The sequence below is a fragment of the Amphiura filiformis genome, chromosome 11 (genome assembly GCF_039555335.1).
Source record: "Amphiura filiformis chromosome 11, Afil_fr2py, whole genome shotgun sequence".
In the NCBI taxonomy this organism is placed as follows: domain Eukaryota; kingdom Metazoa; phylum Echinodermata; class Ophiuroidea; order Amphilepidida; family Amphiuridae; genus Amphiura; species Amphiura filiformis.
This window is the reverse complement of record NC_092638.1, coordinates 25,232,343-25,257,621: the sequence shown is the minus strand read 5'-3', so window position 1 is coordinate 25,257,621 and position 25,279 is coordinate 25,232,343. Positions and strand designations below refer to the sequence as shown.

Sequence of the window (25,279 nt, the reverse complement as noted above, 5' to 3'; positions counted from 1 at the left end):
TAAATTCATTTTTAAATGGCTTTTTCTTTTTCAACCTTATTGTTTGTATTTGTAATGTTCACACAATCTGACAATGTCCCAACTTATACCTAATGTGAATCGAGCCATTTAACATGTGCTTGTAGGACAACGATTTTGAATTAAACATATTAATTGTGATATTTTATTTCCCCTAGAACACCACAGTTAAGCGTCAAGTCCAAAATTGTAAGTGGGTTTTCTTTTATTTTACCTCATTATTTCGTTAAAATTACTCGAAAACGCTCCTAAGAGTTGTTACTGATATACATTTCATAATTTTGGGCAAAGAATAGCCAAATAGTTGACCGAAATCGTATATTTGCACCAATATTTGACTGAAATCGTATATTATCATTACCGCCCCTTCGTGACTTTATTGCAAGCCAAAGTGCTGCTAAATGTGAAACGAGATTACTTGAAATATATATTTCAAGAGTTGAACAAGTTTCAACTCTACGAATATATTTCTGAAATATGACTATCTGATTGGTTGATGGTCAAGAGGATTACGGCATCCTCAAAGTCTCTTGCTGTAATTCTCTAATCGATATCTATTATAGGACCGATCTTTTGAAATCCATACAACCGTGTCAAATGAAATAGTCTCGGATCATAATTTGTGCACGATACAACGTTGATACTTCAGATTTCGGAATTTTATTTAAAATAGGCATAAACCACCTTGAACAGGTTGAATGCTGCATGGCAAAAGTAGATAAAATAACTATGCGTCGAATTTACATTAATCAGTGTCCTGGGCCAGGATAACATGTAGGACTCCTTCGCACTCTAAAACAATACTTCACCAAATGTCCTTGCTTTCATTTTCTCATTATTTTTATTATTTTTAATTTCTTTATTCACTGCCTATGTGGTCAATCCTGTATTGCCAAATATTTCTCGTCCATTACCCGTGTTAATCTATTTATTTATTAAAATGCACCATCTTTTAAATTCCTGTAATACAATGTATAGTCCTAGTGTATTTGATAACAAAGTTGTTTTTATTTTTGATTGGAATTTGGGGTTCCATAGATTTACAAGGGGTCAGTTTTTACACGATTTCATATATAAAATATGTTTGGGCATGGCGGAATTAATATATGATTAAAAATAGACATACTCTTAGGCCCCCTTTGTACATACTCTTAGGCCCCCTTTGTACAAATGTTTGTACATTATTAATATTAATGTACAAAATGCAAACGAATGTATATATATATTTGATTGTTTTGTAAACATTAATTTTGATGTTTACTCATAATTATGTCTGGGAAGTCAGGAAAAAAGGAGTATCGATATTTCCTGGAAAAGTGGATCAGATGAGCAGTGAGTAAAAACATTCGCTCTAAATGTTTATTTGATTTTTATTTTTTTATGAATTTATTAGGCCTACTACTCCAAACGCACTCTAGGATTTTTCATCAGCAGCAGTAGAAATTTCTCTTGCATAGATTTTCGGGTGATCTCGCTTGGATTTAGCAAACAATGAACCGTTCACTTGTACATTTGTAGGTTATGTTTGTAAGCCTAAATATTATATTATTTGCATAAAACATAACTTACCATCACTACAGCATTGGAATGCTATTGCCTGCCAGGCATTTTCCTTTTTCTGGACGTCTTTATAATAGTCCCTTACTTTTATGTCATATAAAATGGGTACGCTTGTACCGCACTAATAACGTTTTCTTTCAGTTCGTTATCAGCCATTTTGGAACTATCCAGGCGTATTTTGCACAACTGGGCAGGTTAATTTTCATTGGCGATTTTTGAGATCATCGTTCGTCGAACGATATTCAGGTGACCTCGAGCCTTTCATATAAATCAATAGTATCTCGCTATCAGTTGCGCGATATTTAATCCGACTCAACTTGGCGTGTCATCATATTTTATTCGTTGCCGTATATATTTTGACGTCACAAAAAGTATTCGACAACGAATATTCGCCTTCGAATATTCACTATGAACCGACCCTTACACCTTAATACATAATAATCGGATTAACTACACGCGGTATCTATGCATTGATGTACTTGCGAACAAAAGGACGATGTATGAATAGATGCGGAATTATCTCTATTTATATATATTATTCTATTATCCCTCCTCGTCCTTGCATCTTCTCTAGGTGTAAAGCAGTATTTCGACTTTTTATTGTACGTACAATATTGTATGCAACATATCTACGTTGTTTAATCTATTGCCATTCTATTTCCAGTAATGTTTAAGTTCTAACGAATGTTTGATGACGTAAAATCGATAATATATTTCTACTAGATATTACATGTAACATATTATCGATTTTTCGTCATCAAACATTCGTTAGAACTTAAACATTACTGGAAATAGAATGGCAATAGATAAAATAACGTAGATATGTTGCATACAATATTGTACGTACAATACTCGGAGTCTGAAGCTAGCTTTAGGCGGCTTTTATTTGCACAATTGGACGCTCAAAACACCAGGTTGGTGCTAGCGGCTACCCAAAGATGTCGGACCAAATGCTGACCATGACTTGGCTCGTTGGATTCGTCTATAGGCAAGTTGTTCCACAAGACTGGAGCTGCATTACAAAAAGCTCTCTCACCATAAAACTTTCTATTGCACTTTGGGACACTAAGGCTAGCTTCAGACTCCGTATTGTACGTACAATATTGTATGTACAATACTTTTCGTGACGTCAAAAAGTATTACACATGCAATAAATATACGTGCCACGACGAGTTGAATCAGATTAAATAACGCGCTATAACCCTGACGGTTCATTGTTTGCTAAATCCAAGCGAGGTCACCAGAAAATCTATGCAAGAGAAATTTCTACTGCTGCTGATGAAAAATTCTAGAGTGCGTTTGGAGGTTTTTCTGCACTTTACCAGTAGCCCTAATAAATTCATAAAACAATAAAAATCAAATAAAGATTTAGGGCAAATGTTTTTACTCACTGCTCATCTGATCCACTTTCCCAGGAAACTAAATACCGATACTCCTTAGTTTTTCCCTGACTTTCCAGACATAATTATGAGTAAACATCAAATTTAATGTTTACAAAACAATCAAATATATATACATTCTTTTGCATTTTGTACATAAATATTGATATCAATAATGTAGGCCTACAAACATTTAAAAAAAGGGGGCCTAAGAGTATGTCTATTTTTAATAATATGCTAATCCGCCATGCCCAAACATATCTTATTATGAAATCGTGTAATGGAACCCAAATTCCAGTTAAAAATAAAAACAAATTTGTTATCAAATACACTAGGCCTATACAATGTATTATAGGAATTTAATAGATGGTGCATATTAATAAATAAATAGATTAACACGGTAATGGACGATAAATATTTGGCAATACCGGATTTGCCAGAGAGCCAGTGGATAAAGAAATTAATTAAAATTAAAACAAATTAAATGAGAAAATGAAAGCAAGGACATTTGGCGAAGTATTGTTTCGAAGGAGTCCTAAATGTTATCCTGGCCCCAGGACACTGATTAATGTAAATTCGACCCATAGTTATTTTATCTACTTTTGCCAGCATTCAACCTGTTCAATGTGATTTATGCCTATTTTTAATAAAATTCCGAAATCTGACGTATCAACGTTGTATCGTGCACGAATTATGATTCGAGACTATTTCATTTGACACGGTTGTGTGGATTTCAGAAGATCGGTCCTATAATAGATATCGATTAGAGAATTACAGCAAGAGGCTTTGAGGATGCCGTAATCCTCTTGACCATCAACCAATCAGAGAGACATGTTTCAGAAATATATTCGTAGGCTTGAAACTCTTTCAACTCTGAAATATATATTTCAAGTAATCTCGTTTCACACTTTGGCTTGCAATAAAGCCACGAAGGGGCGGTAATGTTAATATACGATTTTAGTCAAATATTGGTGCAAATATACGATTTCGGTCAACTATTTGGCTATCCTTTGCCCAAAATTATGAAATGTTTATTAGTAACAACAACTCTTAGGACGGTTTTCGAGTAATTTTAGCGAAATAATGAGGTTAAATAAAAGAAAACCCACTTACAATTTTGGACGCTTAACTGTGGTGTTCTAGGGGAATTAAAATATCACAATTAACATGTTTAATTCAAAATCGTTGTCCTACAAGCACATGTTCACTGAATAGGCCAAATATCTGCCTCTGACGAAAAAAAAAATGTTTTTCATGCTGATTTGTTTTTGTAACAAGTACCGTATGTCATTTCAAAAAGAAAGAAAAAAAGGCGGATATTACTTTTTAAAAACTCAACGCATTACTATTAATACGCCTATAATTAATGAATGAAAAGTATAGAAGGCGTTGCATCCGGTTCTGATGAGGGGGGAGGGGCACAAGCCGTTTTCGGCAGTTTTCCTATGGGATTTTCTAATATTTCAGATCAATGGGGGGGGGGGGGGGCTTTCGTGCCCCTAACGCTACGGTTACTGCATTAACACGTTTATGGATGTATTGTGATGATCATAAGTAGGCCTATCATAACATGCCTCAACGATATCAATATGTAACAAGGTGTTGCAAATTCATAACACAGCGTGTAACGAATGCTATGCCAAAACTTTAAAAAATTAACAAAAATATCAGTATCAATAAAATCAGAACCAGAATAAATACAAAGACCTACAAATAATACTTTTAAACTTTCTAAATCAATATATGACTAAATATCAGTATAAATGAATCTCTAAATCAATTAATCAATCAGTTATCAATCAGTCAATCAATCAATAAATAAATAAGATCTGAATGTGCCATTTATATTATTATTACAATTTACGACGTATTATTAACTTTAAAAAGGTGCCCATTGATTATATAATAATTCAAGTACAGTTGAATCATGGTAGGTATTATGGTACCTACCATGGTTGAATACAAGAAGACATTAAAAGATGTTCATCATTCCGTGCACTCACTAAATTTAGAACTCTTAGAAATTTGGCAACTCTGTATCAATTAAGCAACCTATGATTGTAGCAAAATATATATTTTCCCGGTACATACTATTTATTGCACGTGTAATACTTTTTGACGTCACGAAAAGTATTGTACATACAATATTGTACGTACAATATGGAGTCTGAAGCGCGCTTAAGAGATTAAACAGGGAATTATTTTCGTCCCAAATACACCTTAAAACTTGGTAATATGCAACTCCAGAGAAGTGCGTTGAAGTGAATAGGATTTCTTTCATTGGAATTGGTAATCTGATAATTGCTTCGAAGCTTCAGGCAAAATTGCAAGACTCAAAAAGAGCAGGGGGGAGTTTACTCCGTTTATTTGAATTTTTCTACGTTGATCATAGGCCTACTGCTAAAACAGTAAGAGGGGGAGAAGGGTAAAGGAAATACAACATCCAATATAATTCAGATATCCACATAATTCAAAAGATGGCACAGGTGAGAGTTGGGGAGGGGGAGAGACAGACAGACTAGAAAGAGTAGAAAGCGAGAAGATAAGAGGCATGGGTCCTTTTTTTAAATGTCACAGTAATTAGACCATAATGACACCAAATTTGCGTTCGGACCTGATGTAGGCATATCCTGCCTTGTTAAATGAGGGACATGATTAAGATTGCCCACTTCAGGCGCCAGTGTTTTATATATTTGACTTATCCAACCTGTGCTAGCACTGATATTGGATCTGTGGTGCTAGTTTACTCCACTTTGAGAGTCACTTGACTCCATTCTGCTAACAGTGTAGTCTATTTTGATATTCCCATCATTCCCCTTCTAGAAATGGACGAAACCAGCAATTTGCTATTATAGCTTACCTTGCACAAAAACGTAAAATGTGCATTTTCCTTCGATTATATTGGTGGTATATCCGGCAGCAAGTACCATCAAATCGGAACAAGTAATCTTACTCGTAGAGATAAAACTAAATGGCGTCTTAATTGTCATAGGCTCACAAGTATCTATAATGTATAACGTAGAGAGAAAGAATAGAACACTTAATTTTCGTTTATCAATTAGTAGAGCCTGCACAAAATTTGTTGAGCGGTTTATAGTTCAACAAGCTATAGGGCCTACCGTTTTTTTTAAGTGGCTAAACTAATATTAATTATTCCACCAAAATGGTAGGAGATAGTAAACCATTTTTTCAAATAGTTCGGCAGGATAATAACTATGCGCCAATTATTAATCAAAATGGACATAAGTTTTATATTTTAATGCGGTTTTTAAACTAGTTTATGTTTTTTGTGTGTTGTTTCCTTGTTGTTGTTTGTTTTGTTTTTTTGACAATTTTTTCATAGCAAAAATACTAATGACAATTTTAATGACATCCCAGCAAACATTACACAATCGGCCCGATACTGGCTCAATACAATAACAGCTGCTATAATGAACCAAAAATGGCAGCCTGTATTGGCCCGGTAAGGTCGTGCACACGGGCATTCGATTGGCCCAATAGATATTGCCAGCACTGGGCCAAAATGGGTTGAAATTGGCCCAGTACATGTCCAATTTATTCACTACTGTACTGGGCCAATATAATATTGCCAATATATTCCCACTATGAAACCGTAAGTAAACCGTAATGGTCCAATTTTGGTCCCTTTTTGGGCGGGTGCGGCGTGCGCCCTATATTCTCTGACTATTGACCTACTTTTTCACATGCCGCAGTGTTGAGAAAATATTCCTGCCGGTTATATCCCAAACACCCACAAAGGTGATAGTTTACGGCGAGTTTTGTAATTATTACTTGATTTTGATATGTAAGTAATACGATAAATTCGTCATAGGCAGTAATGTGTTTGTATTAAAAGAAATAACAAAAATAATTATTAATTAATAAATACTATTTGGAAATTGCAGCAAGATTTGCAGATGTTTTTATTTGAACAGTACCAGTTCACCAGTTTTGCTAGTTTTCCTAATCTTTGGGCTAAATTAATAGCATCGTGAAGGTCATTTTATATATCATTTTATACTGACAGCTTCCGTATCTTACTATAAATAGGGGAATGTTGTATGTATCTATCTATCTATGTATGCTATAAAGGCTCCGTCAGTTTCGATCCAAATGTCTCCAAATTCATACGGGAGATCGATGAATATACGGGAACGTGTTTAAACTTTATTTGGTTGAAAACGGTCAAGAATTGGCCTCAAAATCAGTGAAAATGTGGTACGTTGCTATGCTGGGTAAACAAAAAAGGGAGTCAGTTGTCAAGCTAGCCCGTGCGCGTCGTACGGGCGTATCTAATGCCAAGGCGCTCGCGTAGCGCAGCGATAGCGCGCGGGTAACGCAGCACTACGCCATGTCGCGCGTAAACGACGCAGAGTCGCGCAATGAATGATAATACGGGTGAACGACCGACCGTAGGCGTAATAAATACGGGGAAAAGATGTGTGTTAAAAAGTACACACAACATGAAGAGGTAGGCCTACTGTAATTAAAAAAGAAAACAAAATGAGGACAAACAGGTAGGCCTACGAGTATGTGGGTTAGCCTATAGTTAGTCACAGTAAGAAAATGAAAACGGGAATAAAATAGGCTAAAGAAGGAAAGAATAATAAAATCTAATAAAATTAGATGATTTAAATAAAAAAAGCTATTAAACTGAGGACAGAACTAAATAAATAACATGAAAACGGGAAATCACAAGCTAAGCAGCAAATAAAAAATGAAGTCAACAGGGAAATGTAAGAAAGGACAGATTCAGAAAATAATGGGAACGGGATTGAGTAAATAAAAAACATGGTAACGGAAATTTGCAAGCTTAGCAGCAAAATGTTTTTAAAAAATGAAACAAAATTGGCCCATGTAGAAGAAACTAAAAAGAAAGAAAGAAGCTAAAATGGAAACTTAGGCTTAACGAGGGTCAGACTCAGATAAATGAAATTTACCTTTTCAATGATTCTACCTGTTCAGTAATTCCTCCGTTTTAGTGAACGCTCCCATTTACTCACCTGGCGGGGCCCCGCGCGTAGCGCGGGTGTCCCGCTAGTGTACTTAAAACAGCTTGTGGGCATTTAGTCTCGGTACCAGCCGGTTTGTGCTCCTCCGTCACTTGTTTAGTGACGGAGGAGCACAAACCGGCTGGTACCGAGACTAGTGGGCATTGTGTTCAGTGTGTACATAGGCTATTTACTTTTCAAATCTTGTGACAAATTGTGCTTGCTGATGCTTGTATAAGGTATTATAGACAAATTATTAGAATGCATGTGCACCAGTACAAATGGCCCAGGTTGAATAAAATAAATAAACATATGAATGAATATTTTATTCCCTGGATTATTTTTGTTGGGACAAAATAATGATATAGTTATGTTAATCATAATAAAGTTAAAAAGTTAAAAAGTAATATCGAAATATTGTAAAATCAAACTTTTCCCCTCATAAGTTGTATCAAAACAACATATTGAGGAAATTGATATGACAGATTTTTAAACTTTGATATGGAAAGATACCCCAGCCCTGTTGTCTCACCAGAGAAGAAGAGCAGAAGTCTTTCTATCTGATGACAAAAAGAACTCTAGGTATGATTACGAAAATGTTTTAAATAACTATTATCTACAAAAGTTTTATAACAATGTTTTATATAAAATGTTAATATAAAACGTCTTCTGTTATGATGTGAAGGGTTAATATAAAAACAGGGAAAATCTGTTCCAACTGACCAGCAGAGAACAAAGGATAAGCAATAGATAAGATTAAAATCAGGAAAATATGACGCAACCTCAATGGGGAATAACAAACGTATAAAGTTAAAAACTCTTTTAACTTTGTTTATACGTTTTGTGTTATTCCCCCATTGGAAATCGATGTTGTGTCATATTTTCCCTGTTTTTAATTGCGAAGACTTACTCATTCTTTCATTTCTCTTGACAATTTTTCATTTGCCCGCCCTATTCCTTTTAAAGGAATTTTTATTTTAAATTTTTTTAGTTCACGACTAGCTATTCCAGGCATTTTTGGTCAGTTTCACCTGTTCAACCAGCAAATTTAAAAAGCCCCCACCTCGGCTCACTTTTTGAAACTTGGTCCCATTTGTAAAAGATACTGATTTAAACTTTGTCATAATTATCAACTTAAAACATTTCCAGAAGTGTTATGTATCTTTAATGTGCCGATGTGATATAAAGTTGTTAGCATTCTGGAACGATCAGAAAGGTTATTATGTTGCTCTGGATGTTGTTCTTGGCCAATATCCTATATATGTTTTGTTTTATAATATTAAGTTCGTGATCAATGATTGAATTAAACGAATAACAAGTAGGCATGTAAATGGCAATGATGCTATTGTTAAAACGTTAAAAAACACCGATTTGCTGTTGATATTCAAAATGGGACCAAGTTTCAAAAAGTGAGCCGAGGTGGTGGCTTTTTAAACTTGCTGCTTTCTTTACGTTGTCAACGTTTTTTTGGTGGATTTCCTTTCTTTTTATGAACGTAGCCAAGCAGCTCCAAGCTTGGAAAGTCGTCGGGTTACGAAGTACTCCATAAAACGAATAAAACGAAAAATAGATGTTTGAAATTATGTTATCCTTGATTTACCACAGTAAATAATTTAATAAAACTTTACCAGCCGTTTATTTTTAAAACCTACTGGTCACAGCTACCGCGTACTGTAATGTTAATAGGGATACATAATATGATCAATATACATTTTAATATACTTTAATTATTCAAGGCAACTAAGAAAATGTAAATATGAACAACACGTACCCAATGTTGACGATGCCAGCGAGACACAGAGTCAGTCCGATAAACTTCAAATTGAAACTGAGAAATGCGCGTATATGTAGCAAGGCATACTACGGAAGCGTCTAAGTGCCACGACTTAGCAAGATAATTATGTTTTAATGATTGTGGTTTTTGTAGCCCTGCTGGGCAATCTAGTTGGATATCCAAATTTCGCGGCTGATAGTTATTTAGATTTAGATCTAGTTGGATTTCCCTATTAACCGGCGGTTGTTGGCGGGTTTTCGTGGTTTGTGGTTTTAATTTCCCTCATTGTGATTCTTCATGCCCTACCCTCTATCGGGGGTTAATTTATAGTTTAAGCTTGTTGGATAACTATACTTCGCGGTGTGTGGTTTTTGAAGCACTGCGGGGCAATCTAGCTGGATGTCTCTATTGAGCGGCGGTTGTTGTTGGTCTTTCGTAGTTTGTGGTTTTAATTTGTTGGATATCCAAATTTCGCGGTTGTGATTCTTTGTATCCCTGCGGGCCAATCTATTTGGATATCCCTAGTGAGCGGCGGTTTTTGGCGTTCTTTCGCGGTTTGTGGTTTTCATTTCTCTAATTTTTCAGGCCCTGGCCTCTATCGGTGGCTAATTTGTCTTTTAAACTGGTTGGATATCCATATTTCGCGGTTTGTGTTTCTTTGTAGCCCTGCGGGGCAATCAAGTTTGACATACCTATTGAACGGCGGTTGTTGGCGGTCTTTCGCGATTTGTGGTTTTTAATTTCCTTCATTCTTCAAGCCCTGATCTTTATGGGGGTAATTTATAGCTTAAGCCTGTTGGATAACCATACTTCTTTGTAGCCCCGCGGGGCAATTTAGGTGGATATCCAAAATTCGCGGTTTGTGGTTCTTTGTAAATGTTGGACAATCTAGTTCGACATCCCTATTGAGCGGCGGTTGTTGGCGGTCTTTCGCGGTTTGTGTTTTTAATTTCCCTCATTCTTCAAGCCCTGCTCTCTATCGAGATATAGCTTAAGCTTGTTGGCTATCCAAATTTCACGGCTTGTGATTCTTTGTAGCACTGTGGAAAATCTTGTTGCACATTCCTATATAGGCTGTGCCAAGTTGTTCAGTGTGTCTGTGGTGGGGACAGTCCCTTTGGGTATTTTTACCGCTTTGCTATTTTGTCTTTACGTATGACTTTAATGGCCTTCCATATGTGACGAGTCACAACAAAAGGTACTTCTTGTCGGTTGCTACATGCGTCTCTTTTTGAACATTGCAAGGGTAAAAATCAATCAATATCAGATCATCATAATTGGTGGTCAGTTCAAATCATCCTCAAGGTAACGAGGGTTCAGGAATGTCCTCTCTTTGTTAACAGTTGGCTAATATGTGTACCTATACAAATTGCAATGCTTTGTTGTCCACCATTTGAGAAGGGTTTATCTAAAGCAACCAAAGATTAGAGCTATATAACCATTCTATAGATAATATCCTATTATCCTCTTCAACAATAGGATTATAGAAAGAATAAAGTTTAAAAGGTGTTTGACTTGCACTACCAAAATATGATCTATGTAGGTACCGACAAGAGGTATCTTTTGTTGTGACTGGTCACATATTTGGTTGTCTCTTTTTGGGTACGTTTTTGTCCCTGCTGGCCTTCCATACTAGTGGAACAATTTTTCACACCTATAGAGGTTATCCACTTTACGCATGTGTGACTTCTAACAAAAGGCGCTGATTCCCGTAGTATTCCTCATTCAAACTAATTCAATGCATGACCTCGGGAGTTATCTGCATGACTCATGGCGGGCTATTTTGAAACAGTCATGGTTGCACATGCAGGTACTTCTTTTGAAAGTTTTTAAACAAGGTATAGCAGTCGTTGATAGGATATGCAGCTTATAGAACACGGATAACCTCTATAGTGTGTATGCAATAAACCAACCGGAACGGTATAACAATTTAAATGACAGTCATGTTGGAATACAGTTCTACGATAGCTGAAGATGACAGAGGGACATGTCTGTAGATCGATTCAACAACCATTCATACATATTACATGTTTTATTGTCCTATTATCATGCGAATCGCCCTAGGACAGAACTTTATTTAAATGAGAAAAATATTGGTAACCTGATCTAGTTTCTTGTGTTATTCAGATAGAAAGAAATAAAGATATTTCTTTTATTATTTGTTCTGCTAGCGGCTAGCTACACTAATTAGTAGGTCCTTCATATAATTAATAATATCCCTGAGAATCAAACATCTTGCTTTGATAAAAAAAAATAATATCACAATAGCAATGATTAAAATTGTGTTATCCTTGATTAATGACAATAAATTTTTTGTTTAATAAAATATTGAAAAAATCAGTTGGACATCGGATTTCGAACTCGGATCCGCGTATGCTGATTTTCGATTCGCTGGAGTGCCTAGCAAGAAGAAAGCAATGTTGATTTTCCATTCACTGGGATGCCTAGCAAGAAGAAAGCAATGTTGATTTTCCATTCGCTGGAGTGCCAAGAAGAAAACAATGTTATTTTCCATTCATTGGGGTACCTAGCAAGAAGAAAGTAATGTTGATTTTCCATCCACTGGAGTGCCTAGCAAGAAGAAAGCAATGTGGATTTTCCATTCGCTGGAGTGCCTAGCAAGAAGAAAGCAATGTTGATTTTCATTCGCTGGAGTGCCTAACAAGAGAAGAAAGCAGCAGTGTTGAGTTTCCATTCACTGTGGTGCCTAGCAAGAAGAAAGCAATGTTGATTTTCATTCGCTGGAGTGCCTAACAAGAGAAGAAAGCAGCAGTGTTGAGTTTCCATTCACTGTGGTGCCTAACAAGAAGAAAGCAATGTTGATTTCCTTTCACTGGAGTGCCTAGCAAGAAGAAAGCAATGTTGATTTTCCTTTCACTGGAGTAGGCCTATCTGGCAAGAAGAAAGCAATGTTGATTTTCCATTCGCTGGAGTGCCAAGTAAGAAGAAAGCAATGTTGATTTTCCCTTCACTGGAGTGCCAAGTAAGAAGAAAGCAATGTTGATTTTCTATTCACTGGAGTGCCTAGCATGAAGAAAACAATGTTGATTTTCCCTTCACTGGAATACCTGGCAAGAAGAAAGCAATGTTGATTTTCCATTCACTGGAGTGCCAAGTAAGAAGAAAGCAATGTTGATTTTCCATTCACTGGAGTGCCTAGCAAGAAGAAAGCAATGTTGATTTTCTATTCACTGGAGTGCCTAGCATGAAGAAAACAATGTTGATTTTCCCTTCACTGGAATACCTGGCAAGAAGAAAGCAATGTTGATTTTCCATTCACTGGAGTGCCAAGTAAGAAGAAAGCAATGTTGATTTTCCATTCACTGGAGTGCCTAGCAAGAAGAAAGCAATGTTGATTTTCCATTCACTGGGATGCCTAGCAAGAAGAAAACAATATTGATTTTCTATTCGCTGGAGTGCCTAGCAAGAAGAAAACAATGTTGATTTTCCATTCGCTGGAGTGCCTAGCAAGAAGAAAGCAATGTTGATTTTCCATTCGCCGGAGTGCCTAGCAAGAAGAAAGCAATGTTGATTTTCCATTCGCTGGAGTGCCTAGCAAGAAAAAAACAATGTTATTTTCCATTCACTGTGGTGCCTATCAAGAAGAAAGTAATGTTGATTTTCCATCCACTGGAGTGCCTAGCAAGAAGAAAGCAATGTGGATTTTCCATTCGCTGGAGTGCCTAGCAAGAAGAAAGCAATGTGGATTTTCCATTCGCTGGAGTGCCTAGCAAGAAGAAACCAATGTTGATTTTCCATTCACTGGAGTGCCTAGCAAGAAGAAAGCAATGTTGATTTTCCCTTCACTGGGATGCCTAGCAAAAGAAAGCAATGTTGATTTTCCATTCGCTGGAGTGCCTAGCAAGAAGAAAGCAATGTGGATTTTCCATTCACTGGAGTGCCTAGCAAGAAGAAACCAATGTTGATTTTCCATTCACTGGGATGCCTAGCATGAAGAAAACAATGTTGATTTTCCATTCGCTGGAGTGCCTAGCAAGAAGAAAGCAATGTTGATTTTCCATTCGCCGGAGTGCCTAGCAAGAAGAAAGCAATGTTGATTTTCCATTCGCTGGAGTGCCTAGCAAGAAAAAAACAATGTTATTTTCCATTCACTGTGGTGCCTATCAAGAAGAAAGTAATGTTGATTTTCCATCCACTGGAGTGCCTAGCAAGAAGAAAGCAATGTGGATTTTCCATTCGCTGGAGTGCCTAGCATGAAGAAAGCAATGTTGATTTTCCATTCGCTGGAGTGCCTAGCAAGAAGAAAGCAATGTGGATTTTCCATTCACTGGATTGCCTAGCAAGAAGAAACCAATGTTGATTTTCCATTCACTGGGATGCCTAGCAAGAAGAAAGCAATGTGGATTTTCCATTCACTGGAGTGCCTAGCAAGAAGAAACCAATGTTGATTTTCCATTCACTGGGATGCCTAGCAAAAGAAAGCAATGTTGATTTTCCATTGAATGGGATGTCTAGCAAGAATAAAGCAATGTAGATTTTCCATTCGCTGGAGTTTACCCAACGTATATGTGATGTTTTTTATTTAGAGTCAAAGGTCATTAAAAGGTCACTTCCGGTAGGCCTATAAAACGAAATACTTTCAAAATGCTATTTCTCCCACAAACTACGTAGGACAGTGACGCAACTTGCACACATGCATGCATCGCTATAAACTCAGTAGGCCTATCTATGAATCATACACAGATTTGGGGTCAAAGATCTTTAAGGGGTCACTTCCGGTGTAAAACGAAATAGCTTCAAAAATCAGCCAAGAAAAACATAGCAAAGTGACGGTCTCAGATTAATTACGGTATATTCACACATGAATTGATGTTACCCAGTGTACACTAGGGTTTTTTTTATTTGGGGTCAAATGTCATTTAGGGGTCACTTCAGGTCCGTGACAAAAAATCTTCAAAATGCCTCTTCTGCCACAAATAACATGGCAGAGTGAGGTTATTCCTTCATGTAATTTTACACGAAATTAGGGTTAGGGTTAGGGTTAAGGTTAGGGTTAGTTTAGGGTTTTAGGGTTAGGATTAGGGTTAGGATTAGGGTTAGGGTTAGGATTAGGATTAGGGTTAGGATTAGGATTAGCTTACACGAAATAATTACATGAAGGATCGACCCAGAGTGACGCCAAGTGCACACATACATTGGCATTTGTTCAGAGTGACGCCAAGTGCACACATAGGTACATTGGCATTTGTTAATGTCTATGGGATTTTCATAAATGTTGGGGTCAAAGGTATTTAAAGGGTCACAACACGGCTGTGATCGTGGTCTTAGACCACAGCTATACGCCCTATGTCTAGTTTCTTCTGTGACTTCAGTATTATTCATTTCTTTATATAGACACTCCAGAGAGTGGAAAATGAACGTTGATTCTGGGTATAGATTACCGAGGTGATGATGTCACAGAAAACATTTTTTGCATTTCAGCGTTTTGAATACCATGTGTCGGTGGAGCATGATGAAAAACATCCACAGTCCAAATTTGGTGGGAATCGGATCATGAGGGCCCGAGATATGGCCGCATGAATACCTAATTAGCCCCATTGAAATCAGTGTAAATTGGCCTGGTTCATAATTGGACTGTGGATGATTTTCATCATGTTCTACTGAAATATGGTCAAAATGCTGAAATGCAAAAAAGAAAATTTTATGACGTCACACTTCGGTACTCTATAGGCGCTCTAATTAGTAGAAAATAAACATTGTTTTTTTTTGCAGGCACTCCACCCAGCGAATGGAAAATTCTTGTTACAGCGAATGAAATATCAACATTGCGTCCTACTTTATTTTCCAGCACTCAAATGAAAGGAAAATCAACATTTGTTTTTTCTTGTAAAGCACCCTAATTAGAAGAATTTTTGACTTCAACACTACTTAAAATTTGATCGCTTACCGGGAGCGCTTTCACAGTACCCGGTAGGCCTACCAACTGCGCCCTCAGCCGGATGTTATGGCTCTGATGATTTATGGCTTGTTGACAACCTTCGATGACGTCACACTAGAAGAAGATGACGTCAAAGGTGTTGTCCTCGTCCCCCTGGTGGTCTTGGGTATGAGTAGGTTGTGTTTTTGTCTTGCTTGGCAACCAGTGAATGTAGGCCTAAATCAACTTCACTTTCTTCTTGCTCTGCACTACGGTGCAATACAAGGAAAATCAAGAAATTGTGCTTTCTTCCTGCCAGTTGAGATTGGATTTCTCACTCTTGAACCAAAACTGACATTAACATATTCACCGAGACAGTGACGTTCTTTCCGTTGTTCTTTAGCTTCATTTCTTTTCTTTTTTCATACACTAATAATGAGCTTGTATAGATGCTTGACCATGGTACCATTCATCAGGACCCAAGTGAATCTCCGCACGGAGCGACCATTTTTAACACAAGCAAACATGCAGGAATTCGATATATTTATGGAAACACCAAATCACGGATCTCTCATAGAACCCCGCGCATCGTTCACACTGGTTAAAGGCCTATTTTGTCATTTGCCCATCCAGAGGATAGTAAAAATCATTATAATTCAGATTTTGGTACATGTTAATGTCATGTAGGCCTATAGGTGTGCTAACATAGTGGTTATACCAGCAAAAACAAAACTTTTTCGACATTATTCGCAAAAGGTTAGAAAAGCCACAAAACGGTTAAATGTCGGGTTATAATAAAGTACAAAGGATATTAAACGTTTTCATAACATTAAAAAAAATTGAAAACTTACTGCAAAATATTTTAATAATTTATTATAATAAGTAAGTCCAGACGAAATAATTGACATAAATGTTTGCAAAAATAATTTACAATAACATTTTGACAACATTTTGAAAGTATTGCTGTATTGTGTTTTCATACAAAACGTAAAAGCTTAAACCGTTTGGTGTTTGCTGAGTAGACGTGTATAATGAGACATTTTACATGAATCTATAATTTCTCCAAGTAGAGAAATTAGCTACATTTCTGTAAAAATAGATTAGTATTTATTTTCCATAAAATGTTAGCTTTTACTGTCATATATGTCCCCTTTAATTTTGAGCCGAACAAGTGAGGTAAAGCATAGAAAATCGGAATTTACTACTAGCGCCCATGCATGTTACTCCCGCGGTTGTAATATACAGTACGATCCTCGGGGTGTGTGTGTAGGGTAGGACTACCAATTATCAGACACTTAAGCAATTTGCTCAATATTTAAAAACTGAAGAATATTTTCCCAACTATAGAACATCCACGTAATGACCAAAGACAGCCCTAAATGTAACATAAAATTTGAATTGATGAGACAAGCCATTATAGATATATGGATTGAAAACCACATTGAGGCATCTTGCCAGTTATCGGACGCCTATGCCAGTTATCGGACACTACGCAGCCAGTTATCGGACACCCGCAAAAATAATGGCACACATCTATTTTTTCAACTCAACCAAATGCAGTTAAGTTTGTGTCTATTCCTTCATGATTTTGGGCTATATTTGGACATTGTCTGATACTTCACAGTGGCATTTTCCCCACCGCAAACCACATTTAGGTACAATGTAGGCCTATACATTGTAGGCGCATAACTATTTTAATCATAACATTATAATATAACTTAAAGTTAACATCAAACCCTATTTGCGTTCTCAACTTCGCCAAAATACACCTAACATAGTGCAACATGTTAATTGACATACAGCGCCGGCTGGCTGGCAACTGTTTATATGAAGGCCAGAGGGTGTCCGGTAATTGGGCATGCGCAGATTTTACAAGCCAATTATCGGACACTTCATTCAGCCGGAAGCGTTGTTAGCAACCGGTCATGTCAGATGTTGCTGCAGAAACTACACAGTTTTACAAACATAATAATAAAAATATATCAGTTTTAGTAAATTATGAAAAGCTCAAGACCCACACAAATTGGTCATGCCGAATTACGCTACCTCAGTAACATGTTTTTAATAATAAAGAGGCATACTCAGTTCATTCACGCTCGTATTTGCGACATAATAATAAACGGAACCAGCTGCAAGGCAGCCATTTAAAAGCAGTAAGTATCCGTTCTTTCATTTGATGCGATATAGATTCATGTTGACTTGAAGAAACAACTCCACATGGTCCAAACCATGTAATCGTCCGATAACTGGCATTGTCCGATAATTGGTAGTCCTACCCTATGTGTATCCCGCACGCCGTGTATACGTATACTGTGCATAGGGCCTACGTGTTCGACTAACATTTCCATCGTAATAATAAAACGCCGGTTCCATCGTTTTATTCAAAATCTCTGATTTTCAGCACCTAATGTCTTGATTTTTGCAGAGTATCTTTATTGACTAAAGTACATTTATACATTCGTGTAAAAACCAGAATTTAATTTTTTTGTGGGCGTTCTGCTCAGCAAATGTTATATGGCTTTAAGTGTCAGATTTTAAGTCCGAATTATGTTATTTATATAGTCCTAGCTGTCGTTATTCAACCAACAATGAACTTACCGTCAGCTTCAACACACATGGTAAAGCAGATGTAGATCCAAAACAAAACAAGATTGTATGAAATGGAAAGCATTTTAAAAACTTTTCTGGTCAACTCCGATTCCAAATACTTTCCCACTGTTAAAAACTTCCTTGTCGATGTCCATGTAATGTTACACGAAATGCTATATCAGTTATTGCTTAGATCGAGAATTAGCAAGACACTCTGTACACTGTAGAATAGTTTTCTTGATATGGAATTAAACTGCTTTCGGAAATTAAACATATATCGGAGAGTTGGGCAAATGAGCGAGCATCCCTCAACAAATTGAAGTTTTAACCAAAGCTTCAGAAGAGCCTGTTGCAAGCTATAATCTGGGGAAGCGCACGGAAGTGCTATCAAAAGTAATAAGTTGTATAGGCCTATTAAGTTTGGTATTTCCAACTTAATCAGCCATATCAAAAGTGGTACATGATGTAGGCATATTAATTATGTTGACTGTTGACAATATTCCTATTATTTTGGTACTTAAATTTCGCGAGGTATATAATTTCGAGAATTTCGCGAGGACCTGGAATTCGAGAAATTAAACCCCCCGCGAAATATAAAATTTACATTGAAACTAACAGTAAATCTTCTGGATTCGCAAATTTAAAACCCTAAAAAAATCCTGTTTTTTCTCAATTCGCGCAATAAAGTATACACGCGAAATTTTGTTTTACATATTATATTTCCATCTTGAGTCAGCCATGTCTCCATTTAGGTCATGTTGGGAATTCCATTCGTATATATTTATGTTTGTTGTAGGCCTAAGGCAAAAAAAAAAAAAAAAAAAGAAAGAAAAAAGGTCAGTCGCTCGAATACCACGGTTCAAAAATTCAAGGTTAGTTGAATTTTTGTGCTGAAAGTCAGAGTTTAAACTTTTAGAAATCATCCGAGTATCTTTTTTATTGTTTGTTTGTTTGTTTTTATGGGAGAGATATCATTTTGGCATATTGTAGGCTATAGTCACAATTACACATGAATAGTCTGGTGAATTCAGAAGATAGACATTGAATTATAGTGAACCAGCCAACTCCAAATTGTACCAGATAAAATGTCAGACATGAACTATATAGACTTAGGGTAGGTGCAGGTAATATGGGACAGCAGGTAATATGGGACACCTGTTTTGATTTTAACAAAAAGTAGCTTAGAGAAGGTAAACACTTTAAGTTGATTTGTTAAGTGTTTAGAGACATCAATTGTGCTTCTAGAAATGCAGTTTTGGAGTCTGTGTATCAAACTCTTGGAAATCAATGCCAAAAAGAGTGAAATTGCCCAAAAAATTATGTCGTTTTTTTTGGCCTGATATAAAATCAATGACGTCACATTTTATGATTGTGTATCCAAAAACTCTGGTACTGAGGGGCATTTGTCATTTTTATGATCTTTAGGTGATGGGTTAAGCTTATCAGCAGGTAAAATTCCACTGACAAGTGGCACTTTCCTTTATAAATGATTATTTTCTCTGATTTTCAACTGAATGGGTGCAGGTAATATGGGACACATAGGAAATTGTGTGCATTGTCAATGCGAAAAGCAAAACTATTTAGAAAATTGAATTTTCTTGTAGAAATTTGCATTTAACATTCAAAATCATGTAACAAAAATGTTTTTAGAACAAAAGAGTGATTTTCTGAACTTTTTGATTTTCACCATAGAGATAACACAGTGTCCCATATTATATACCTGCACATGCAGGTAATATGGGACACTTGACGATGACGTCATTTTGACGTCATAGCGTCCAAACAAACATAAAAACAAGGTAACATTGCCTGTTTTATTAATCTTAAAGGACAGGTTGTTCATCATAACAATCTCTTGTGGGCATATCTTCTTTAGTTTTTATGCAAATAAGCTAAACGTCCTTAATGGTCCCATATTACCTGCAGGTACCCTATATTAAAAGGCAAGTTTTGATGGGATACCTTACCTCTGTTATGAAATGTGAAGTCTTCATCTGAGAGTATTAATGATTTACATAAATTTGTTGCTAAGTTACAGGGCCTACGATGTATTGTTGGTCGAAGCAGCAGAAAAAAAAAGTTCACAGCCTCTTGCGAATGGTAGTGAGCTTTAGCAAAAATTGCATTGCTCAACTTCATAGCGATCGTGCACGTGTAGAAGAATTCAAATAGGCCTATCACAGATATTTTGTAGCTTTTTGTAGATCCAGTGGTTCTTGAGTTATGTTGTTAAGAGGGCTGAAACAACAACACTTTTGTAAAACGTAGCCTACATAACTCATTAACAACAATAAATTAAGCAAGTTTTCAAAGTATGATTTGTAGAATGAACTTTTGCAAAAACCAAAGTAGGCCTATTAGGCCTATTTTTCAATAATTGATTCCGATAATGAAAATCGATTTTTTTTGGCTGCTTCGACCAACAATACCTCATGTACCCTTAAGGTTGAAATAATACACAAATTCCCCATTTTCACTGTGAAAATGGGGGAAAAATAGTTCAAGGAAAAAACTACTAGGAAAAACAGTTGATTGTCACAGTTTTAGGGTCGGTCGAATGAGGGCAAATAATTTTTTTTTTTTGGGGGGTGTGAAGTTTGTTATTTACTATTGAACTCTGCCATATTCGGGAAACACTTCATAAAAAGGATTGTTACAGGGAATTCAGTCCCGATTTACTTCCTGTTCCGATTGTATGGAATACTTTTTACTAGTATGGAATATTGGGGAAAGTGCCATGTACAGCCATGGAAGAAAGAGATGAGAAGGAACCACAACGACTTCGATCGGCCAAGTTTTAATCCGCTTATCTATTGACGCATGAAAAGAAAAGCTATCAATGGTACTTACTTTCATGTATGATCCATTTACCGCGGTCGATGCTTGTCGAAATCATTACTGAAAAAAATTTATAACAAACCCATCCACGAACAAACAAACGCTACCCAGAAGTAAGATTATGGAATTTCACCGATGCTCTGAACATGTATAGTAGCTTTGTTTTGGGATCTACAGTCAAACTGTTTTCTTGATCGTGTTGTGTAGAAAATATCCTATAAAACATCGAAAAGGTCATCAAAATCGGCCGTTTTTTTTTTTTTTTCATCTTTAGCAAATAAGGTAAGATTTTGGTGACTTTTTCGATGGAAAATAGATGTAAAATGTTCTTAAATAATGCACAATGATCCGGTTGAGTCCGGTACCTGAAACCTGTTTAATTTAATAGTTTATATGTGTATAATCGTAACTAGCTAACTCGTTTCAGTGCCAAAGACTGCCAACTCTGAGAAAAAAGTCATTAAAGTTCGGGAAAATTGGGCAAAATGGAAGAAAAAGATATAGGCCATCAATGACCGATGATCACTAGACGTTCGCCTTTCGTATCTCTTTCCTTGTTGGAAAGGTATAACGTTGAGGAGATAGGAACATGTACCGTCATCCGGGACCTACTCTGCCATGTTTGGCTGAGTAACGGTACATGAACACGGTCTTTTGTGCCTATGTAAGTTAGTCATTGTGTAAAGCTGTGTTTATACCCATGGGTTGCTCATCATCAGACTGAATCCTTGACCGACAGAGGGTGTCAATATAGGCCTACGTGTCGCTTTTGAAAAACAGCGATTCATGCGCATGCTCAGCAGGCAAATACGACGGCGATTTAGTACACTGATCATGCGTGCGATTCAGATTTCTGCAAAAGCGATTGAGTATAAATGAGTCTTTAGAAATGACTGGCGATTGTGTGTTCTCAAGTGGGTTTTATCATGTTAATTAGTGACCTGACACACATTTGTATTGGTTCGATCAAGCATTGATTTTTTGTACTGGATCGTTCAAGCATCTCCAACAAATTTTTCAATGTAAGTGCCTCTGGCCCTAGTGGAAGTAAAAACGGATACTATGGCCAGAGTTCTAGGGCTAATGATCACGTCACCAGAGAAAATCCTTGGACGGAAGGTCATTAGTTCAAATCATGCTTCAGGCACGCTCCAGAAGACATGCAAATACATGGAATACAATACCAATCACCTATTTAACGCGGGGTATTGATCAAAGTAAATCCTCATGAATAACAATGTCAATTAAATGTCGGTAAAGGGAGTGGACAAAGTGAATGCGTTCGTTGTGATTCCTTCTTATCTCTTTCTTCCATGGTAGGCTACAGCTGACGGGCTGAGCAGTTTTGCCCATGGTTTTGCGAAAAGGGGTATAATCCTTCTTGTCTTCCATGAGCAACCGCGTCACATCGGGTATAATCTTCCTTCCAGGAGCAACCACTGTGCATGATTGACGGGCTATTCCATTGCTCGTAATAGGGTAGTGTATTTTAGCGGGACAATGCTGGATCAAGGATGGTGCACGCGCGCGTGCACGATGTGTAGACTTTCGCCAAGACTTGGCATGTGGTTGTTGGTGTAGGGGTGTGGGGGTGTGTGTATTGGGGGAGGGGGGAGTGTTGTCCGAGATATTAGGAATTATTTAATAATAGTTATATATTGGAAGAACGTTTTAAACTTTAATTTAAGGCATCATATACGATTTTATACTATTTTAGATTTTCAATTAATAACAAAATAATAAAATAGCATTTAAAAATTATATTAATAGGCCTATTTATTATCGCACGCCATGGTAACAATAAAAAAAATGGCACACTTTCCGATGACAATTTGGGAAACAAATTAATTTAAAAATAATAAATAAAAACAATCTTTCTTAAACCAAATTTTCATGAAATTGAGGGCCATCAATAAACCAAAATGCACCCCGAATCTGTCGCACATCCCCGTAGTAGGCCTACCCTCCTTTCCACCCCCGTTGTCTTAAAACTAGACGTGTAATATAACCGCCACGAGTATTTTTTTACCTGTAGGCAAGCTCACCCCTACAGTCGCAATAGTTCTAGCCCAGATAGCTTTTAACTCACGCCTACTAATAACGTACTTTCATCAAGTTCTGGTTCTGGTTCTGGTTCAGGTACTGCTAACCACCCCCTTGCGGGAGCCAAACTAGCAGGACGGTGCACCGCTTGGTTACTTGGTGTTGACGTAATACTGAGTTACAGCTGCCTTGAACTTGTCTTTGTCCTCAATTGAGGTGATGTGTTTGGGTATGGAGTTCCAGTCTACCAGTGTTTTTGGGATGTAGGAGTACTTATAACAGTTTTTATTGGCTTGAATCTGAGTGTATTTGACGTGTCTTGATGAGCGTTGGGTTGGGCGCAAGACCTTTTGCATTGGGATGGCGAGGCTACCCTGTAGAGCTTGGTGGAATATTGTCACTCTTGAAATCTTCCTACGCACCTCCAGAGGCTCCCACTCCAATTTGGTCTTCATGTTCGTTACACTACTTTTTCGTTCATAATCCTGACAAACAAATCGAGCCGCCCTATTTTGAACAGCCTCTAGTTTCTGTTTGAGTTCTTGTGTGTAGGGATCCCATACGGATCCACTAAACTCCATACACGGCCTCACAAGTGACTTGTAAGCCAAGTTTTTTATATTTTGGGAGCATGAATACAAGTTTCGCCTAAGTGATGGCGCTATAGGGTCAGTCCATATCAAAACAGATTGAGTGTACACCCACCCTCTTGGATTTTGCTCTCCTTTGGCTCAGGGGTACCTTTCATGGATCCCTAGGTGAGGTCACAAGAAAAAAATTCAAATTCCATTTCGTTTGCGAATGGCAGGCAATCAAAGTTTGGCGACCTCGACCAAAATTGGGAATTTAAGGGGTCCAAATGACAAAGTGCTCTCTTTGCGGGGCACTTTCTTCTTAATTGAATCAGTTGTGATCCTCTTTTTGAATGCGGTCACTCACTGGCTGTGTCTGAAATACCTAATGCCAAAAAAGATAGATTTCGGAATTTCGTTGGGATTTCAGAGGAGGTCAAAATCAGCACTTCGTACTGTTCAATCAAATTATCTTGATTTTGAAGGACCCATGATAATGTCACAGTGCACTTATAGGTCCTAATTATGTTCAGAATGGATTAACCATATGCCAATGTCTTTGAGCAATTCAAAAAAAGAGAAATTTCTAGACCCCTACAGAATTTTAGGCCACCCCTAAAGTGGTTCAGCCACAAATGGCGCTTAAAATCGGCAAATTTTGACCCCTAATAACTTTAGGTGTACACCAGATATGAATTTCTAGTCTTTTGCATCTGAAAGAATGTAGTTTAATGTTACTAGGAACATAAGATTTGTTTTGTATTTTTGTGTTTTAGTATTAAGTTGACGCTTTCAAAAATAGTCATTTTTGCCTAACATACCATGCATACAGGATACGGTACAAAATGCCAATTTTAGTATAATATTTTTTTAAATTTTTGATCACTTTATAGCCATTTGTATTATTTATCCTAATATTTAAAGTTGCTTTTGAGTCAAGTAATAAGAAAAAACTACTTTCTAATCCTCTGTATGGATTTTAAGGGGGTCAAAAATGCACTTCCTGGCAACGATGCACATGCAAAGTACAGGTTATGGGGGTCAAATGTTCAGAATGCTCCCAATTATGTCAAGTAATATATCAAATTACTCGTATGGTCATGAGGATTCCAAAAATGTATAGTTTGTTATGTGTCAGACCTTCCAGGAGGGCGCTATGATGAAAAATGTTCATAGGTCAACGACCTTTTTTAATTCTGACCATAGTTAACAACATCTGATTTTGGTAATTTTGGTGTCTAATTATATATGCTTGCATGAGAAATACAACTAAGCAAATTAATAGACTATACAAGGTATCGATGACCTCTTTTGCAACATGGCTGCCAAAAGCATCCATATTGTAATAAGGAGGTCATTGGTTCCTTGTACAGTTTTTTAAGTTGCGTAGTTGTATTTCTCATGCAAGAAAACATAATTAAACACCAAAATCACCAAAATCGGACGTTGTTAACTATGTAATAACAGGATAATTAAGACAATTTGCTATACAGTGCTCAAAAATACAAAAAAGGGTATGTGGAAATTGACATTTTGTACCCATAACCTGTACATTATTAGTCAAAAATTGGGATTTTTGGGACCATCAACTTAGTATAAAAAAAAAAAAAATACAAAACAAATCTTATGTTCCTAGT

At 36.8% G+C, this 25,279-nt stretch overlaps 1 protein-coding gene and 1 long non-coding RNA gene across 2 annotated transcripts in view; one reads left to right on the top strand and one right to left on the bottom strand.

Moving 5' to 3' along the window:
- Window positions 1–18,613, bottom strand: part of LOC140164620 (uncharacterized) — a 35,481-nt gene extending 16,868 nt beyond the window's left edge. Inside the window, exons 1-2 of the mRNA XM_072187955.1 lie at window positions 18,199–18,613; window positions 5,818–5,961 (exon numbers count right to left, since the gene is read on the bottom strand). Of these exons, the coding sequence (XP_072044056.1) occupies window positions 5,818–5,961; window positions 18,199–18,271 (217 nt within the window). The 5' untranslated portion in view covers window positions 18,272–18,613. The remainder of the gene's footprint in view (window positions 1–5,817; window positions 5,962–18,198) is intronic.
- Window positions 1–25,279, top strand: part of LOC140164625 (uncharacterized) — a 288,651-nt gene that overhangs the window by 238,815 nt on the left and 24,557 nt on the right. The window lies entirely within an intron of this gene.